This window comes from Bos javanicus, chromosome 23 (assembly GCF_032452875.1).
Source record: "Bos javanicus breed banteng chromosome 23, ARS-OSU_banteng_1.0, whole genome shotgun sequence".
NCBI classification, from domain to species: Eukaryota; Metazoa; Chordata; class Mammalia; order Artiodactyla; family Bovidae; genus Bos; species Bos javanicus.
Window position 1 is genome coordinate 10,728,090 of NC_083890.1, and position 18,996 is coordinate 10,747,085.

Genomic DNA, 18,996 nt, shown 5'->3' on the forward strand with positions numbered 1-18,996 from the left:
CAGGACCTCACTGCAGAGTCAGGCTCTTTCTTCATGAGCTGTTTGGCTGGAGTCTCCAGGTTTCTCTGCTTGCCTTGGCCCGGAGGCCAACCCCTCTGGTTCTCTCTGTTCCTTAAACTTGTGTGGGATCATCCCCTGGCCTCTGTCCCAGTTTCTCCTGTTCCTCATAGGTCCCTAATGACACTGGGCAGGTTAATCACTGCCTCCCAGACAGACCATAGGTATCAGAAGCTCAGAGCAGGAAGGAACCTTAGAACTCACTTAATTCCAACCTCTCCGTGTGAGCGGAGGAGATGGATGCCCAGGGAGGGAAAGTGATATGCCCAAAGTACCCCAACCAGTTCACGGCAAAGAGGGGCCTAGGGCCTGGGCCTCCTGACGCCTAGATCAGGGCCTTTCCACCTCCCTAAGCCCTTAGTTCTCTTTGTCATGGAGTCTCACGGAGTCCCCACCACCTGCAGGTCTCCTCGGCACAGAGACCGCCCAAGACCCAAGCAAGCCCCCATGGCTCAGCAGCGCCCTCTGCAGCCACATCAGGGCCCTACAGTGCTCTGGGGAGTCGTCTGAGCCCAAATGCTGGAGGTCTGATCAGAGCCCAGCATCCCAGGCTCTGGCCAGGACCTCAGAGAGGCCAGGTGGGGTCAGTTCGGCTCAGGTCCGTGTGTGTGGGCCCCTTCCCTCCCCCTGAGGCCAAAGAAACCAGGCTGCATCTCTTCTCACCCTCCTTTGATGTAATCGAGAAACGTGCACTCTGACTCCACAGCAAAGGAAAGCAGCGTGACCTTGAAAACAAAAAGAGGCTTGGTCAGCGGGGAGCACTGAGCGGGGAGGGGGTGCGGGGAGCTTTGCAGATGGTGATGGAGCCCCCAGCATGTGCCAGGTTCGCCCACATCATTGCAAACAGTGCCCATGACAACCCTATGAAGTACTATTATTATCTCCACTTTCCAGCCCAGGAAACTGAGGCTCAAAGAAGTGATGCAGTGTGTCCAAGGACACTACCAGGACGTGACCAAGGAAGATGGGAACTCAGATCTGTCTGGCCCCAGACCCTGTGCTCTTGACCTTGATGCCAAACTGCATCCTGGAAGGGCCCTGTCTCTGTCACTGGAGTACAGGGGCTCAAGCCGAGGAACTGAGTTTTCTGTGAGTGGACACGGGTGCGGAGGGAGAGGCGGGGTCCCCCCGACACAGGCCTAAGATCTGTCAGTGCTGACAAGCTTCGTGCTTCCATATTAATCCACTACCTATTAATCCTGAAGGGCTTCCTGTTGGCTCAGTGGTAAAGAATCCACCTGCCAATGTAGGAGACCCGGGTCGATCCCTGGGTCGGGAAGATTCCGTGGAGTAGGCAATGGCAACCCACTCCAGTGTTCTTGTTTGGAAAATTCCACGGACAGAAGAGCCTGGTGGGCTACAGTCCATGGGGTCACAAAGCGTTGGGACAGGACTGAGCACGCACATATGCATTAATCTTGAAATATGCCTCTTTGGTTTGCACTTGTTTTAAACCTTACTTGTCCCACCTCATTCCTCTAGCATTGCCCGATCTCTACCCTCTCAGACCCAAGCCCCTCCTAAGTAGCCTGTCCTTTCCCTGGAGGTAACTGAGCACCTGAGGCCCCCTTGCCTAAGCAGATGCTGCTTGACCTATGCCCCTGCCAACTTTGGCATCAGCTTTCCCAAGACAGGCAACTACCTGGCAGTGGGTTATGATAATGATTTAGGATCGTGGAGACAAATGAAAGCTTGGCAGTTCAGACCAGTTCAATCGCTCAGTTGTGTCCGACTCTTTGCGACCCCATGGACTGCAGCACACCAGGCTTCCCTGTCCATCAACAACTCCCGGAGCTTGCTCAAACTTATGTCCATCGAGTTGGTGATTGCATCCAACCATCTCATCCTCTGTCATCCCTTTCTCGTCCTGCCTTCAATCTTGGCAAAGTCAATTAAATGAGGCGAGAATGGGGCGGGGACAGTTTACCAGGGTCTGAGAATTCCACGCTAGGATTTGTAGCGCCCCCTACTGGTACAGATTCTGTCATCTTTATCAACTCGGTGGGGAGACCAGGTAGGGCTTCCCCTTGACAAAGCGGATGAGCCATTAGCCCAAATAACGGAGAGTCTGTGAGTACTGAGTTGGGCCTTGGAGACGCCCATTCGCTGTGGATGGACAAAGCCTCCCTAGTCTCTAGGAGTGGACTGTGGCAGTGGCCTCTCCTCTATGATCATTAGACTCCACGGGAAGCTTTTAAAACATCTTGAGGCTGGACTGAAGATCCCAAACCAATATCATCAGGCTTTCTGGAGTAGGGATATGGCTCTGGCTTATTTTTGGCTCCTCACTTGAGTTTAACATGCAGTCAGGGTTGAATCCCGCTTCAGGCCCTGGGATGAAGCAATTAATTGCTGAACTTGGCTGGCCATATGGATTGACTCAGGGTCCTGGTACTCAGAGTGTGGTCCCTGAACAGCAGCATCAGCATCACACTGATGCTGGGTAGAAATGCAGACTCTTGGCATTTCAGCAAGATCCCCAGGAAATCCTGCACATAGCAAGTAAAGTATGGGAAGCACTAAATATAGATTCCTGGGCTCCCAGCCTGGGTTTCCTAAAATGGAACCCCAGGGACCTGGCCTGGGCATCTGTATTTTAATAGGGATCCTGAACCCTGAGTAATTTTTTTTTTTTTTATGGTAAAGATTGGGAAATGCTGGATCAAAGGAAAGTCAGGAGACCTGGGCCTAGCCCTGCCCCTTCCCTAACTCACTGTGTGACCTGAGACATCATGTCCCCTCTCTGGGTCTCAGTTTCTTTATCGCTAAAGCAAGAAAGTTGGATGAGATCAGTGGGTTTCATACCTTATTTATTTATTTTTTTTTAGCTGTACATCTAATATTTCTTAGCTGGGGAATGTGCTGCCCTCTCAAGGGGCATTTGGGAACACGAGGGAGAGCTTTGGGGTCTCACAATGACTGGGGTTCTACTGCTAGCTATGGGCTCAGGCCAGGGAGGCTAAGCATCCCACCACATATGGGGAAGTCCTGTAAAACAAAGAATTATTCGGCCTCAAAGGCTGACAACATCCCCACTGAGAAACCCTGCAGCTTTGGACAAGAAATATTACTCCACGCCTGCATGTGAAGCAGTTATAATCAGAGAAGCGGTGGTCAGCAGAGTCCAGTTTACAGTCCTGCATCTCCCATGAGTCTGCCACAGCCACCCTGTGCCTTCAACAGGGTAGGGATGGTATATTAGACCCATCTTACAGATGGAGAAAATAAGGTTCCTTGGAGGAATCCTGGGGGCCCCCGCCTGTGACCTCGTCTGGTCTGGAGTTGCCGTTGCCCTGACTCAAATGGCTGCGTTTGGCTGTATTTGCTCCGGGGTGGTGGCCCTCTAGAGTGGGAGGGACTCTAGAGGGTACAGACTTGGGTATGTTTGTGCTGCTAAGACATCAGTTTGTTCTATAAATGCTTTGGTGGGCTCTACCTCAGGGCCTTTGCACATGCTGATCCCTACAGCTAGAACTCTTTTTCCTTGATATCCTTAATCCTTAGCTCCCTCACCTTGCTTAAATCTCTGCTTAAAGGTTATCTTCTCAGAGAAGCTTTCCTTGACTATTTTATATAAAATAGCAAGTTTTGGCCCTTACATTCTCTATCAATTTATCTCACTATACTTTTAAAATTAATTTTTATTGGAGTATAGTTGCTTTACAATGGTGTGTTAGTTTTTTCTGTATAGCAAAGTGAACCAGCTGTATATTTACATGTATCCCCTCTTTTTCGGATTTTCTTCCCATTTAGGTCACCAAAGAGCACTGACCTGTGCTACTCAGTAGGTTCTCATTAGTTATCTGTTTTACACATAGTATCAATACTGTGTATACGTAAACCTCAGTCTTCCAATTCATCCCACCCCTACCCCTTGGTATTTGTTTGTTTTCTATGTCTGTGTCTCTTTCTGCTTTGCAAGTAAGATCATCCATGTAATTCTTCTGGATTCCACACTTCACTATACTTTTTTCCACAGCGCTCCCAACCACCTGACGCACACAGGTATTTGTGGGTGCACTTGTCTCCTGTCCCCACCCCCCAACTAGACAATAAGCACCAGGGGGCCAGGGATTTGCATCAGTCTTATTCCCTCCTGCCCCAAACAGTGCCTGGCACTTAGGAGCACACACTAAATATTTGTTGAAGAAATGCAGGAATGTGCTGAAGATCAGCCGCTGGAAGCCGCCGCTGGGCCAGGGTAAACCCAGGGTGGTCTCGGTTAAGGAGGGGCCATGTCCACAGCAGCTGCAAGCTGCGGATTTAATTGTTGTGCTCACTGCCTTGTCTACCACCTTCCAGCTCTGTGACCTTGGTTGAGTCACTTCCCTGCCTGAGGCCTTGGTTTCCGCTCTTGTGACGAGGGGATGATAATGCCTGCCTCTTAAGGAAACAACCTGTGAAAAGCACCCCAATGGGGAATTTCCCAGAGTAAGAGCCCAATAAGTTCAAGTCCTTTTCCTTCCTGCAGGAAGAGCCCCTCACGGGAGTTTCTCTCTGGGATTTTTCATCCTGAATCACAGGGCCCATCCCCCCGACCCCCATTGCTCTGTCAGCCCCACCCCTCCCCACCCCTCCCCACCCCTAACCCCCAGGTCTGGTTCCCATGCCCTGCAGTAAAGCCACACAGACCACCGGACCCAGCGCGGGGCTCAGGAAGTCTACATCCGCCTCAGAGAGGGAGTGGCTACTCACTGTGCCCGAGTTCACATATTTCTTTTTCTTCATTTTCTTTTTTGGGTTTACCACCTGCCGAGAAAACAAACAGACAAAATAAAACCGAGTTACCAGCTAAGAAGGAGCGTTTCTGAACAGTCGGGGGCTGGGTGTGGCCCTGGGGCAGACGAGAAGGAGGAAGTCAAGGGTGACTTGGGAGACACAGAAGGAAGAAAGAGCTGGAGTTTAGGCACAGGTGGGAACTTCAGGTGGGAGGTCTGGCAAGCTGTGCAGGTGGAAATGGGGGAGAGAAGTCTGGGGGGAGAAACCCAGAACAGCCTCAGAACCACCACAGGTCTGAAGGCCACGCAGCGGACCCGGTGCTGCCTGACGGATTCGTAGGACGACAGTTCACTGGGAGGCTACTGAGACTGGGCACATTGCAGCCCCAAGACTACCCTGTGCCTGGATCTCTCAGTCTGTCCCATGAGGGTGTGGGGCTTCTAGAATTTACCGCATCTCAAACATCTACTCCAGAGCAGCTCTCCCACCAGAGGGGAATGAACACGGACTCCTGGGGGTCTGGGCATCACCAAAAGACCTGGCCACAAGCATATGTCTTTGAAGTCATTTCTGTTATCTTTAAATTAGCCTGTATTCCACATTTGCACTCTCTAATTATAACTGTTTCAATATTAAAGCACTGTTTTGTTCCAGATCTTCCTGTGAAGTGGGCACTGAGAAAACATCCTGTTTGTTCTGGGGTTTCCAGCACCACTGGGCACGCACACCCCCTCCCTGCCTCCCCATGTACCAGCCTCTCCAGCCCTAAGCTGCTGCACCCAAACGCCATGCAGGGGACCAGCACCCCCTAGGGGCCAGCAACCTCTCCACTCCAGGGCTGGAGTTCGAAGCCTTCTCCTCTCCCTCTCCTCACGTCCCCAGCGTCTCCAGGGTCCCCAGGGCTGCTATGGGGTCTGCCCTCCTGTGCAAGGGGGCCCTGAGTGGCTCCCAGGACCAGGAGCTCTGTGGGCTCTGGACACAACGGTGAGCAAGACATGGCCCCCACCCCTGAGGATGTCATGGTCTTTGGGGCGGGGGGCGGGGCAGGGGGGAGGTAGGAAGTATGATAAGGGGTTCCCAGCTGGCGCTAGTGTAAAGAAGCCAGTGCAGGAGACCTAAGAGATGTGGGTTCAACCCCTGGGTCAGGAAGAGTCCCCTGGAGGAGGAAATGGCAACCCACTCCAGTATTCTTGCCTGGAGAATCCCATGGACAGAAGAGCCTGGTGGGCTACAGTCCACGGGGTCGCAAAGAGTCAGACACGACTAAAGCGACTTCGCACACACGCACGCATGTAGTATGATAAACAGGTAACAGGCCTGTTTTTAGTGGGGGAGGAGGGAACAGGAGCACCCTCTTCAGACTTGGTGGGTGTGCAGGTAGGGCCTTCCTGGGGAAGGAGCATCACAGGCCGCCTCTGAGGCCCGGTAGAGGCCCAACCAGGTGAAGAAGAGCAAAGGGAGCCCCGGGGAGGCACCAGCACAAATGAAGCCACAGAGACTGAGCCAGTATGGAGGCTCAGAGAGCCTCAGATGGCATAAAGGGGCTGAAAGCGAGGGCGGGCAGAGGGACCGGGAACGGGCCAGACCCCAGGGGCTCCTAGAGCTGTGATGTATATGGCTGCTCATACACGCCCCCACCTCAGCTGCACAGAGATTGCAGGTCGCGGGGGCATGATGCTCGTGTGAAGGAGTTCGGCCTTTCCTTGTAGGTAAAGGGCCCTGTCAGACATCAGTTGGGGTGGAGGCTCCCCGCTCCCCTTGGTGAACCAGGCCGAGACAGCGGGTGAACAGCCAGGTAGTAAGCAGGGGAGCAGTGTGGTCAATTACCATTTTGTAGGCAGCTCTGGGTTACTGAGTAGAAGTGGAAAGGCCATTAGGGGGCTGTCGCAAAGCCCCCCACCCCCACAGGGGAGATGGTGACGGTGGGGGTGGACAGGAAGGAAGGGGACAAAGCTCAGAATATTCAGGTGGCAGGAGGAGCAGGATTCAGTCATGGACTGGGTGCGGGATGTGGGCAGAAGGCATCAGGGGTGCCTCCCCAGGGGCCAGAGGAGACGAGGGTGGCAGGGACTCGAGCCAGCGCATTAGTTTAGGAGGCTGAGTCTGAGGAGTGGCCACATACAGCTGGGCATCTGCGGCGGACACCCAGGCTGACGCCAGGGCCTGAGATGAGGGTCTTTCCTGGCAGAAGCCGATTCTCTCTTCAGGCACTTCAGACACTAGAAAGGCCTTCCTGAGCCTAAACTGGCCTCCCAGAGATGCCCTCCACAGTGCCAGACCTGCCCCTCGGCAGCCAGAATCTAATTTCTTTTCTCCCTGCCGGCGTTACCAGTGTGTGCAGACAGCACTTTGGCTTGCCAGTGTTGCAGTTTCTCTCGTTGTTCGCAAGGGAGCAGGGCTCAACGACCGAGAAAACAAGTCGATCTAACCTTTCCTGCTTTAAGCCTGAGAGATCATGGCCTCATCTGAGCCTGTCAAGCACTCTTAGAAGGCCAGACTCCAAGAGATCTGACCCCTTCCCTTCCCTAAAAATTTTCTTAGAAGACTCTAGGGACTCCCTTGGTGGTCCAGTGGTTGACTGCACTTCCAATGCAGGGGGTGGGCTTTAATCCCTGGTTGGGAAACTGAGATCCCATGTGCCATGTGGCATGGCCAAAAAAATGAGTAAATGAGAGTCTGGAGAGGGGCTTCCCTGCTGGCTCAGGGGTAAAGAATCTGCCTGCCAATGCAGGAGACATGGGTTCGATCCCTGATCCAGGAAGATCCCACATGCAGCAGAGCAATTAAACTCCTGCGTCACAACTGTGCTCTAGAGCCCACGTGCTGAGAGAGTAGCCCCCGCTCGCCACAACTAGATAAAAGCCCACACAGCAACAAAGACCCAGCAAGGCCAAAAATAAAGAAATTAAAAAAAAGAAAGAGTCCAGAGAAAGAAGGAGCCTGCTGCGTGGGTGGGAGAAAAGAGACAGCTCCGTCCTTAGTCCTTGCAGAAAACAAAGCAATTAACTGTGAGTGTCAGAGCTCTTACAAAGCAATTCATCCACGTTCCATTCTCACAAATAGCCTTGTTAACTGAATTCAGCGTGGGTGTATAATAAGCACCTACTGTGTGCCTACGAGGACCCAGGCCAACGTGAATAGAGCAACAGAAACGGCTGTCACTTAGTCTGCCCTCGGGGCGCTCCGGTCCAGCTGGAACACAAGACCTGTCCACTCGGGACAGAGATACAGGTTGAGGGAGGAACGCAAGGAGGGACTCAGATTCGGTGATGGGAGTCAAAGCCAGCTCTGCGACTTCACTCGCTGAGCGACGTGAGGACAGGGCCAGCTCGTAGGACGGTTGTGAAATGTAAATCTCCTGGCACCCAGGCTCTCGACAGATGATACTAGGAGATAGCACTGACGTAATGCTCACCAGGGGCCAGGCGTAGTTCTAGTAATTTAATTCTCAGTGTGTACGGCACAGAGTGGGGCAGGAGCTCAACCAGGGTCACCCAGCTTATACACAGTAGAGCTGGGATAGGAACCCTGGGCCGTAAACGAGGGCTACAAGCATCTGCAGTTCAGTGGGTCTGGCATGAACTGTGCTGTTCATGGAGCTGCCTCACTTCTGTGCCAGAAAACAGGCCACCAGAGAGCAGGGCCTGATCTTGGTCTGTGAGGTTGGGAGCGTATCCTGAGAGAAGAGCACACACAGGCAGAGGCTCAGTGTAGAGACTGTCCTGAGGGCAGAGGCTCTCATCTGCCAAGAGACTGGGTGTCTTGTCCAAGGTTCCCCAGTCTAGACGGAGGCACCCCAGCTCCTGTCCCTCTCTTTCCTTCTAGGACAGAGAACACATTCTGCAGGCCCTGCAACTGCTCTGATGAAAGGGAGGACTCAGGACCTTGGGTCTGGAGCCAGGAACCTGCTGGTACCGTGCCCCACCAGCACTTCTATCCCCTTGCCTGACTGGAAGAGCTCTCTTCGGGGCTGGGGGTGTGGAATATAACTCAATGATCTGGAGTCGGATAAATTTAGATCATTGGCCTCTTCTGCCACTTTCTGAACTTGGGTCAAGTCCCCTCACTTCTCGGAGATTCAGTCTCTTGAACTGTGAAATAGGACAGTAACACCCACCTCACAGGAGAAGATGCAAAGACCCCAGCCCGGGCTCCCTGTGGGCCTCAGAGACTGTGGAAGCTACGTATCATCAGAGCAAAGCCCACCTCACCTCATAGATGTTGAACTGGCTCTGCCCGCGGGCCAGCTCCCGGTAGCTGGTGGTGAACTCCCCAATGAAGTCGTGGCTGCAAGGGAAGGGCGCTGCTGAGAACATGGACTTGAGGCCAGGCTGTTCACACCCATCCCACCCCATCTCACGTCCCTACGCCTGGCTCCAGCTCTGCCCAGCACCTCTGCTCCAGGGGTCTGTGCCAGCAGAGATGGTGGGGCCCTGGGAAGAGCCGAGTGTCACCCATGGGGCCAGAAACCCAGCTGTAACCCAGCAAAGAGCAGGGTCTTGGAGAATGGGACCTACTTCTCATACGCTGGACTGGAAGAAACAAGCTGGAATCAAGATTGCTGGGAGAAATATCAATAACCTCAGATATGCAGATGACACCACCCTTATGGCAGAAAGTGAAGAGGAACCCAAAAGCCTCTTGAGGAAAGTGAAAGTGGAGAGTGAAAAGTTTGGCTTAAAGCTCAACATTCAGAAAACGAAGATCATGGCATCCGGTCCCATCACTTCATGGGAAATAGATGGGGAAACAGTGGAAACAGTGTCAGACTTTGTTTTTCTGGGCTTCAAAATCACTGCAGATGGTGACTGCAGCCATGAAATTAAAAGACGCTTACTCCTTGGAAGGAAAGTTATGACCAACCTAGATAGCATATTCAAAAGCAGAGACATTACTTTGCCAACAAAGGTTCGTCTAGTCAAGGCTATGGTTTTTCCTGTGGTCATGTATGGATGTGAGAGTTGGACTGTGAAGAAAGCTGAGCGCCGAAGAATTGATGCTTTTGAACTGTGGTGTTGGAGAAGACTCTTGAGAGTCCCTTGGACTGCAAGGAGATCCAACCAGTCCATTCTGAAGGAGATCAGCCCTGGGATTTCTTTGGAAGGAATGATGCTAAAGCTGAAACTCCAGTACTTTGGCCACCTCATGCAAAGAGTTGACTCATTGGAAAAGATTCTGATGCTGGGAGGGATTGAGGGCAGGAGGAGAAGGGGACGATAGAGGATGAGATGGCTGGATGGCATCACTGACTCGATGGACGTGAGTCTGAGTGAACTCCGGGAGTTGGTGATGGACAGGGAGGCCTGGCATGCTGCGATTCATGGAGTCGCAAAGAGTCGGACATGACTGAGAGACTGATCTGATCTGATCTCATACTTGGATTCTTACTTGAACCAACGAGCAGTAGAGGCTGTTCTGGGGACAACTGGGGATTTTTGAATATGAAATGAATATTAGATCATATTCAAGAATTATTGTTCAATGTGTTTGGTGCTATAATAACATGTGGAGTTAGGTAGAAAAATGCCCTTATTTTTTAGACATTCCCAATGAGATACTTAGAGGTAAAAATGCCATGATGTCTGTAACTTAAACTACATCAGCAAAACACAGATAGAGCCACTGTGGCCACGTGGAACACGTGTCTGAGTCAGGTGACAGGCTTAAAGTGTTCATTAAAGTCTTCTCTTGACTTTTCTGTGCACTTGACATTTTTCCAATAACATGTTTTGAAAAGACATTTAGCACTAGGTCAGTCCAGGCAGCTTGAAGTGTTTTCTGCAGTGTTCATATCTTCTGCATCTCTGCTCCACAAGCGTGTGTTGATGCTAAGTGCAGCAGAACCTTGTACAAAGCAGAACTCCCGTCCCTTCTGTGGGTGGCTGCCTTTCACCGTCACTGTCCCATAGCGGGCGGTGGTGAACATGCTGGCCGGAAGCACCTGCTGGAGCGTGAGACCTCGAGTCCACACTGTGTTTGTCTACATGTTTACAGCGTTCAGCCTTCAGATTATGAGCTCCTTCATGGTGGGGCCCAGTGGCATCTGGTGGCCACCTCCAGTTGTTGTTCAGTCTCTCGATCGTGTTTGACTCTTTGCAACCCCATGGACTGCAGCACGCCAGGTCTCCCTGTGCTTCACTACCTCCTGGAATCTCCTCAAGCTCACGTCCATTGAGTCGGTGATGCCAACCAACCATCTCATCCTCCTCCTCTCATCCCTTCTCCTCCTGCCCTCAATCTGTCCCCAAATCAGGGTCTTTTCAATGACTTGGCTCTTTGCATCAGGTGGCCAAAGTACTAGAGCTTCAGCATCAGTCATTCCAGTGAATATTCAGGGCGGATTTCCTTTAGGATGGACTGGTTTGATTTCCTTGCAGTCCAAGGGACTCTCAGGAGTCTTCTCCAGCACCACAGTTTGAAAGCATTAATTTTTCAGCACTCAGCCTTCTTTATGGTCCAACTCTCACATCCGTACATGACTTCTGGAAAAACCATAGCTTTGACTATATGGACCTTTGTCAGCAGAGTGATGTCTCTGCTCTTGAGTACACTGTCTAGGTTTGTCATAGCTTTTCTTCCAAGGAGCAAGTGTCTTTTAATTTCATGGCTGCAGTCACCATCTGCAGTGATTTTGGAGCCCAAGAAAAATGAAGTCTGTCACTGTTTCCATTTTTTCCCATCTGTTTGCCATGAAGTGATGGGACTGGATGCCATGATCTTAGTTTTCTGAGTGCTGAATTTTAAGCCAGCTTTTTCAAGCCACTTCCAGCTTCCCTGGCAAAGGTGAAGCATGGGGAACCCCGGGGTAAGATGATGAGGTGAGTGCTGGGTGGAAGCCTGAGGCTCACTTGCCTGTGATGTGGTTAAAGTGGAGAGAGGAGGGGCCAGGGTGAGTTGGCAGAGGTAGTGTTGGTTCTGGAGCTTCTCTATCGGAAGATGTTGGAAAGGTGAGCTCCTTGGAAGAAGCTGGGGCCCGATTTAGAGCTGCGTGTGCACAGCTCTCCACGGCATCCCCTGTCCACGTCCCAGACTTAGGAGGTACCAGTGGAGACTGCAGGGCTTAAAGCCCCTCTACGACACCCCCTGTAGCACCACAGGATGCAGGGCTCACAAAAGTCAGGAGGGATGGCATACTTGGATCTGGTTCAACTGGCAAGAGCAGGTGAGGGTTCTGCTAAAGTTGCGAGAGGCCTATTCTGGTCCTGTCTATGGATTTCCAGCAATACCGGCTCCTTGGGGGCACTTAGATGCACAGAAGAGGAAGACCCTGGCCGCCCTCCGCAGTGCTGGGCTCAGCCCTCCTCGGGCTCTGCCTCACGGCTCCTGGGCCCATTCGTCTGCGTCGAAGCTCACCTCCCCCAAATCCTGCCCCCTCCAGCCCTGCTCCCTGCAAACAGCTCCTCTGAGAAGTCAAGGGCCTCCCTGCTGGATTTCAGGAAGTTTCTGAGGGACAGCTCGTCTTTAGCACTTAGATCACCCCACAATGCTTAGCCTCACACAGAGAACGTGATCACCAACGCTCAGGAAGTCACTAACATCTGCCTGTACCTTAGAACACACACATTTCAGAAAATCCTAAATTCTCCCAAGTGTGGGGGAGACTTTGGACACTGGGCTGGCCGCTAGACAACTATTTGAGGAAAAGAGGCCTCTTACTCCCCTTGCGCCAAGTTCCTGCAGGACACTGGCCTTCTGGTGCCTCAGCGGAGCTGGGCAGGGACGAGGAAAACCCAGGCCCCTCACCCCAGAGCTGCCATGCGTGGAAGGCCTGGGCATAGCTCTCTCCTCAAGAGCAAGACCCGCCCTCCCCCCGGGGGTGGCCCCCTCCCTGCTCACCTGCTGTCCTTCGGCCAGCTTACCTGCCGTCTCGATCCCAGTCGTACACCTCCACCTTGATGGTCCTGGAAGGCAAAGGGCCTGTGGTGGGATGGACTTGACCCAGCACCTGCGTGGCCTGAGCACAGGGCCCTTCTCCTGCTCTCGGGCCACAAGGGGATACAGGAACACCCAGGGCCCGTGGTGGAGACAAAGGACCAATTCTGCAGCCTCAGGTCTCAGGGACCCAGGCAGCCCCAAAACTGCATAGAGACTTCCCTGAATTTCAGGCCAGATGTAGAGAAGCAACCTCAGACTCTAGTTCACTCCGCCTTCTCCTTGGCCACCCCAAAGGGAGCATAGGTCTCAGCATGAAGCCATATTCTGAGTCTATCGGGGTGGGACTGTTGTAGGGGAAATGTGGTGTTCCCTAGATCCAAGGCCTAAGCAGGGTGGGCTCTCCTGGGGCAGAGTCACAAGACTGTGTGGTGGGACCCCGGGGTCCGAGGAGTCTGAGTGGTGGGCAGCCCCCCGACCCCACCCGTCAGGGGTGGGCTCAGGGGCCGTGACTTGGGGATGGCCCTCGGATTTTTTCCATGCCAGACTGGCTCCCGAGTGAGGGCGTAATTATCTTCACATTTTAGCCTGGCTGCTTTAATTAGTTTGTTTTGACTCCTGAGCTCCATGCTGGGCTTTGGGAGCCCATTTTATTTTTAGCCCGTTTCCATGGCAGCAGGCTAGCAGACCAGAGGCGGAGGAGGGTGGTGGAGGGCTGCAGGTTAACCCTTGGTGCCAGCCGTCCTCCAGGGATGCACAGGGACGGGGCAGACGCCTGGGTCCCTCTGCAGGGTCAGGGTCTGGGGAGGTGGGAGAGGCATGGGGGACGCCCGAGGTCTCCAGCCTTCAGTTCTAAATGGGGCAGGCAGAGGCGGCTGCCTGGGCCGGTGTTCTATGAATATCTCATTATCCCGCCCGTGGCCGCAGACCAGCTCCTCGGGGCTACATGGACCCGGCCTTGGGGTTCTGGAGCTCCCAGAAGGAGGCGCTGTCTGCCTTCAGATGAGCCTCCATGGGGCCTGGGGGTGGGTGTGGATTCTCCCAAATTGGCATAGAAACTGTTCTGGAAATGGAGGGATGCCCCAGAGGTTGGGCAGCAACTGGATTTTTTTGTTACCAAAACGTGAAATGGGGCAGGCACAGAAGCCCACCAAGTAGAGAAATCCTTTGAATTCCTGTGAAGAAACAAAACACTACGTCTCTCTGAGGTGAATTATTATGGGAAGGAAAAAAAACACCTAGGCCTCTGAAGGTGGGCTGGTGGTCTGGAAGGAGTGGCAAGTGGCTGGGGTGTGGACTGGGATGCTGGGCCCTGAGCAGTGGGACCTGGAGACGTCATTTAACCTCACTAAGCCACGAAATCATTTTAAAGGAGGCATAGTTAGGGGCCCTGGGGCTTCTCGGGTGGCTCAGTGGTAAAGAATCCACCTGCCAAGCAGGAGATGCATGTTCGATTCCTGGGTGAGGAAGATCCCCTGGAGAAGGAAATGGCAACCCACTCCAGTATTCTTGCCTGGGAAATCCCATGGATGGAGGAGCCTGGCGGGCTACAGTCCATGGGGTTGCAAGAGTCAGGCAGGACTTAGCGACTCAATGACAACAACAATTAAGGGCCATACAGCACAGCTGTGGAGAGAGGTTGGTAAAGGCGCCTGGCGTGCATTGGGTCTCTATAAAAATGCCTCCTTCTCTCCACTTTAGCATTCAGGCCACACTTGGGATAGTTTTTCACATGCAGTTTACTTAAATGAAGGACACCTGAGCCTGGGTACCTGGGCTCTGCAACTTCTGATTCCTAGAATGACAAGGCTGAAACTGCCCTTGGCAGCATCCTAGCCTAGCCACCTGGCAGATCACCAGGGAGCTTTTCAGACACACAGAGCCTGCCCCCCGCCCAGGTCCAGTTCTTGGCAGTTCTGGGCCCAGGAATCTAGGTTGAAAGCCTCCACAGACGCTGCTGCTATGCATCTTCTGGAGACATGACCTCCAGCCACTGGTTTTCAGTTGGGGAAACTGAGCCCTAAGGGCACTCAGTGACTTGTCCAGGGTCACACAACTGGTGAGGATCTGAGCCAGGACCCTGTTCCCCAGTGTCTCCCAGTCCTTCCCCAGAGCCTCCCCCTCCAGCTCTGCAGGGGACCTTCAGGGACCCCATCAAGAAGTCCCTCCCCTTGGATCACCAACACTAGTCCCTCAGGTGACCAGATCAGGGACAGCTCCGTGCTCAGAGGCTGTGGAAGGACCCCACTCATAGCCACAGCCTTGGAGATCCAAAAAAAAAAATCACTGGGGAGGTTTTTTAAAAATCCCACCACCAGAAGGCAAGTTTGATTGGTATGGAAAGGACTCAGGCACGGGTAGTTTTTACAAGTCCCCTGGCTGATTCTAATGTGCTGCCAGAGCCTCTAACCTCTCTAGATGAAATGACCGTTTTTCAAACTTGGTTACACATCGGATCCCATAGGGGAGCTTTAGCAATCCTGATGGTTGAGGCCTCACCCCAGAGATTCAGAATCAGTTGGCCTGGGGGGTGCAGCCTGTGCAGGGAATTGTTAAAAGCTCCTCAGGGGATGGGACGTTGCAGCTGAGGTTGAGACCACTGAGGGTGGGATTCCTGAGCAACCAAGAATCCAGGGATGGCTGCGAGCGGTGGTAGGGGTGGCGGTGGTGGTGTCACAGGAGCTTGGATGCTGCAACCTCCAGAACAGGGGAAGAAGGAAGTGCCCAGAGATGGGCGAGGCAGTAGCAGAAGCCAGACACAGCTTTGACCACTTACTAACAGCTCTGTCACCGCCCAGCCCTGGCTGGGCAGCCCCAGGTCACCCCGTGTGCCACTCCTGGGCTGCACGTCGTGGCTCCCAATCCCTGAGCACAGGCCCAGCCAGGGCTCATGTCGGGTTGTGACTTCTGGGGTCAGCACCCAGGAGAAGGGGCTCCTGGGTGTGGGACAATGAAATGACCTCACACAACGAACATCTTATTTGGCATAAAAAGGCTCAGAACACAGAGCACCTCGTCTGGGAGGCAGTGAGGCAGAAAAGGGACACAGTGGTCTCTGGGGCAGGCAGCCCTGGGTGGCAATCCCAGCTCTTCCAGGAGCTTAGCTGCGTGGCCCTGGGCAGCAGGCTTCACCCTCAGAGACTGCTGTGTGCTTGCTGAGTTGCTTCAGTTGTGTCTGACTCTGTGTGACCCGCTAGATCCTGTGTGACCCAGGCTGTGTGACTAGCCTGCCAGGCTCCTCTGTCCATGGGATTCTCCAGGCAAGAATACTGGAGTGGGATGCCGTGCCCTCCTCCAGGGGATCTTCCCGACCCAGGGATCGAACCCATGACTCCTGTATCTCCTGTGTTACAGCCAGATTCTTTACCACTGAGCCACTGGGGAAGCCCGGGAGACTACTCCTCTGTGAAATGGGATAATCACACCCACTTTACAATTGCTATCAGAAGGCAACTACATTGTTCACACAGTTGGCACCGGACACATGTTTGTTCCATCTAAAACATTCAAGCCTTTTTTCTAAACTCCCGTCTCCCAAACAATTCCCATTCAGCATATAAATGTCAGCTCCACAAGGCCATGGATTTTTGTTCATTTTGTACACTGCTGTATCTTCAACCTCCAGAACAGTGCCTGGCATCTATTAGGTAATATGTGTGCATACGTGCTAAGTTGCTTCAGGCGTGTCCGACTCTTTGGGACCCTGTGGTCTGTAGCCTGCCAGTTTCCTCTGTCCACAGGATTCTCCAGGCAAGAATACTGGAGTGGGATGCCGTGCCCTCCTCCAGGGGATCTTCCTGACCCAAGGATCAAACCCATGTCTCCTGCGGTTCCCAAATTGTAGGTGGATTCTTTACTGCTGAGCCACTAGGGAAGCCCATTAGGTAATATACATATTATTAAATACCTGTTGACTGACTAAGATGTTCTAAAACTTTGTGAAGTGGGCCAGAGTAACAAGACCCTCCTTCTACAAAATCCCAAAGGGAGAGACTTCCCTGGTGGTTCAGTGGCTAAGACTCTGTGCTCAAATGCAGAAGCCTGGGTTCAATCCCTGGTCAGGGAACTAGATCCCACAGGCTGCAACGAAAGATCCAGCCTGCTGCAATGAAGATAGAAGATCCTGTGAGCCACAACTAAAACCAGTGCACCCAGATAAATAAATATTAAAAAATAAAAATTCCAAAGGGAGTGGCTTTCCCCAGAGCTGGTCAGTAGTGACACCGGGCGCAGGGCTGGGAGCTGGTGTCCCACGCGTCTCTGAATGTGTGGGGCAGGGATGACAGAGCGGGGTGTGTGTGAGCCTCAGCAGGCCCACAGGATGGGGGATGCTGGCAGAGACACCCGGCTTCCCTCCCAGCACACCAAGCACCTCTGTCTGTAGCCTCCTCCGAGCCGAGCTGTGGGTCTGTTCCTAATGAACCTCTGCCTCTCCCAGGCAAGAGAAGGTATGCTTCCCTGACGCTTACAAGTTCCCAGGGCAGACAGGCCCTGCGGGGTTCACCCTAAAGTAACTGAGTCAGCCCATTACTCTGAGATGCTCTGGAGAAGAAGAGAAGCATCGAGCCTCACGGGCCCAGGCAGGCAGGAGACGTGATGGCAGGGGCACTGGGCAAGCCCGGCTGTACAGCGTTGCTTTGCCTCCTCTGCCTGGGTGCAGGGGGTACCTGTGTGAGCTGGGATAAGACACTCCTAACTGAGGCCCTCGTGCTGTGCCTAGCCCCTCCCAGGGCTCAGTGTGCAGTGGGGCTTAAAGGAGAAGCAACCTGTTCAGTCCAGGCCAGAGTTTCTCTGGCTCCTGGGAATCCTCTCATCTCTCCAGGTGAAAACTCAGCACCCTGATCACTCTTTTAGAAGCTACTCATTCACCATGAGGGTGTGAGTGAGAGCAGCCCAGCCTAGAGGAATTTAGTTGAACAGAGACAAATCCTCAAGTCACAGAATATTCAAGGACAGAGCAGGGGGACTGCAGAAGGCAAGAGAAGAGCCTTCATCCCCCTATTGGAAGGCTAGATTCATTCTGATCTGGATGTGATTTCCTCTGATTCCAGTTCTGCTCAGCTGGGTTGCTTGGGTTTGGCCTTATGTGGACTGGAAATACAGTACAGTTAGAGGGACCCCAAACTAGGGGAATCCCAAATCACAGGGCCAGACCAGAGGTGACTTCTGGGGAAGAGAAACGCACCTTCTCCTTGCCCAGGAAAGTTACAGAACCTGTGATCCTCCATTACCCCATCTGTGAAATGGGCACCTCACTAGTACCACCTTCTAGGGTTACTGTGAAATTTAAATTCATAAAATAAGATACTGTATTTCAACCAATTAGGACACAATTTGGCCCGTGTCCTAAAGACTCAGTAAATCTTAAAAAGATTAACTGGCTTCCACCCCCATCATTCCAAGAAAACTACCCTTTCTCACCACACCCCTTGTTCTCACCCCCTGGCCCTCTTTTTCACAACAGCAGTTGATACTTCTGTTTGAACCCTCTTCTTGTCTTTCCCCTCTGGCTATGGCTGCCCGGCTCTGGACCCCTCTTTTCTCTCTGACATCCCCTCTTTTCCTCCTGTTCCTGACCTGTGCCTTTCCCCTGGGGCCTTGGGCACCTCTGCCAGCCCTTTCCTGGGGACCCCAGATCCTGTTCTTCTCTCCTAAGTAGAACCCCACTGTCCCTGTCTCATAGCCACATACCCTGGCTCCCTGGCACACTTCCCATTTCCATCAGTGGTACCTTCCCTCATCCTCCAAGCTCCAAACCCTGATAACCTCTTTGTCTCTTTCACTCCCTCATCCAGGTAGATGTCAGACCTTTGGAGTCTTCCTTTGACCTCCAGACGCAAAGCAGACCTGCCCCAGCCTGCGGGCAAAGCTTTCTGAGAGCTGTTCTTCAATCCCACCACACCCACCCCATGTCCTGACCATTTGTCAGCAGAGCGCTGGAGTTTAAGAACACAGATTCTAGGGTCAGCTTGCCGGGGTCCAGCTTCTGGAACGACTGCTGACTGGCAGTAAGACCACTGACTGGCAGTAAGACCACTGACTCGCAATAAGACCCTGGGTGAGTCACTTAACCTCTCTGGGCCTCAGTCTCTTTACCAATGAGATGCGGGTATTTGTACCTTTTTTCAGAAGAGGTTACTAATTGTTGGAAGGATTAAATTAGTTCACATACATCAATTACCTCAAAAGTGTTATAGGAGCCTTTGCTGTTACGATTATGACCCGTCTGTCTCCCACCCTGGCCTGGGAGCAACCTCAGAAGGAGGCTTGGGTCTGAGAGCTCATTGTGTCCATAGCACCCAAGACAGTGCCCGGTATCTGGCTGGCTTAGAAGACAGGCCTCCTGGA

General features: G+C 52.9%; 1 protein-coding gene across 5 annotated transcripts in view; it reads right to left on the reverse strand.

Annotated features, from left to right (window-relative positions):
- CPNE5 (copine 5) overlaps window positions 1–18,996 on the reverse strand; it is a 103,540-nt gene that overhangs the window by 11,696 nt on the left and 72,848 nt on the right. For 4 of the 5 annotated variants that reach the window (XM_061398034.1, XM_061398036.1, XM_061398033.1 and 1 more), the window contains 4 exons: window positions 12,636–12,677; window positions 8,988–9,063; window positions 4,753–4,806; window positions 721–782 (listed from right to left, as the gene is read on the reverse strand). In XM_061398034.1, the coding sequence (XP_061254018.1) occupies window positions 721–782; window positions 4,753–4,806; window positions 8,988–9,063; window positions 12,636–12,677 (234 nt within the window). Of the gene's footprint in view, window positions 1–720; window positions 783–4,752; window positions 4,807–8,987; window positions 9,064–12,635; window positions 12,678–18,996 lie in introns of those variants that run through there. The other variant, XR_009732768.1, reaches the window with a different exon arrangement.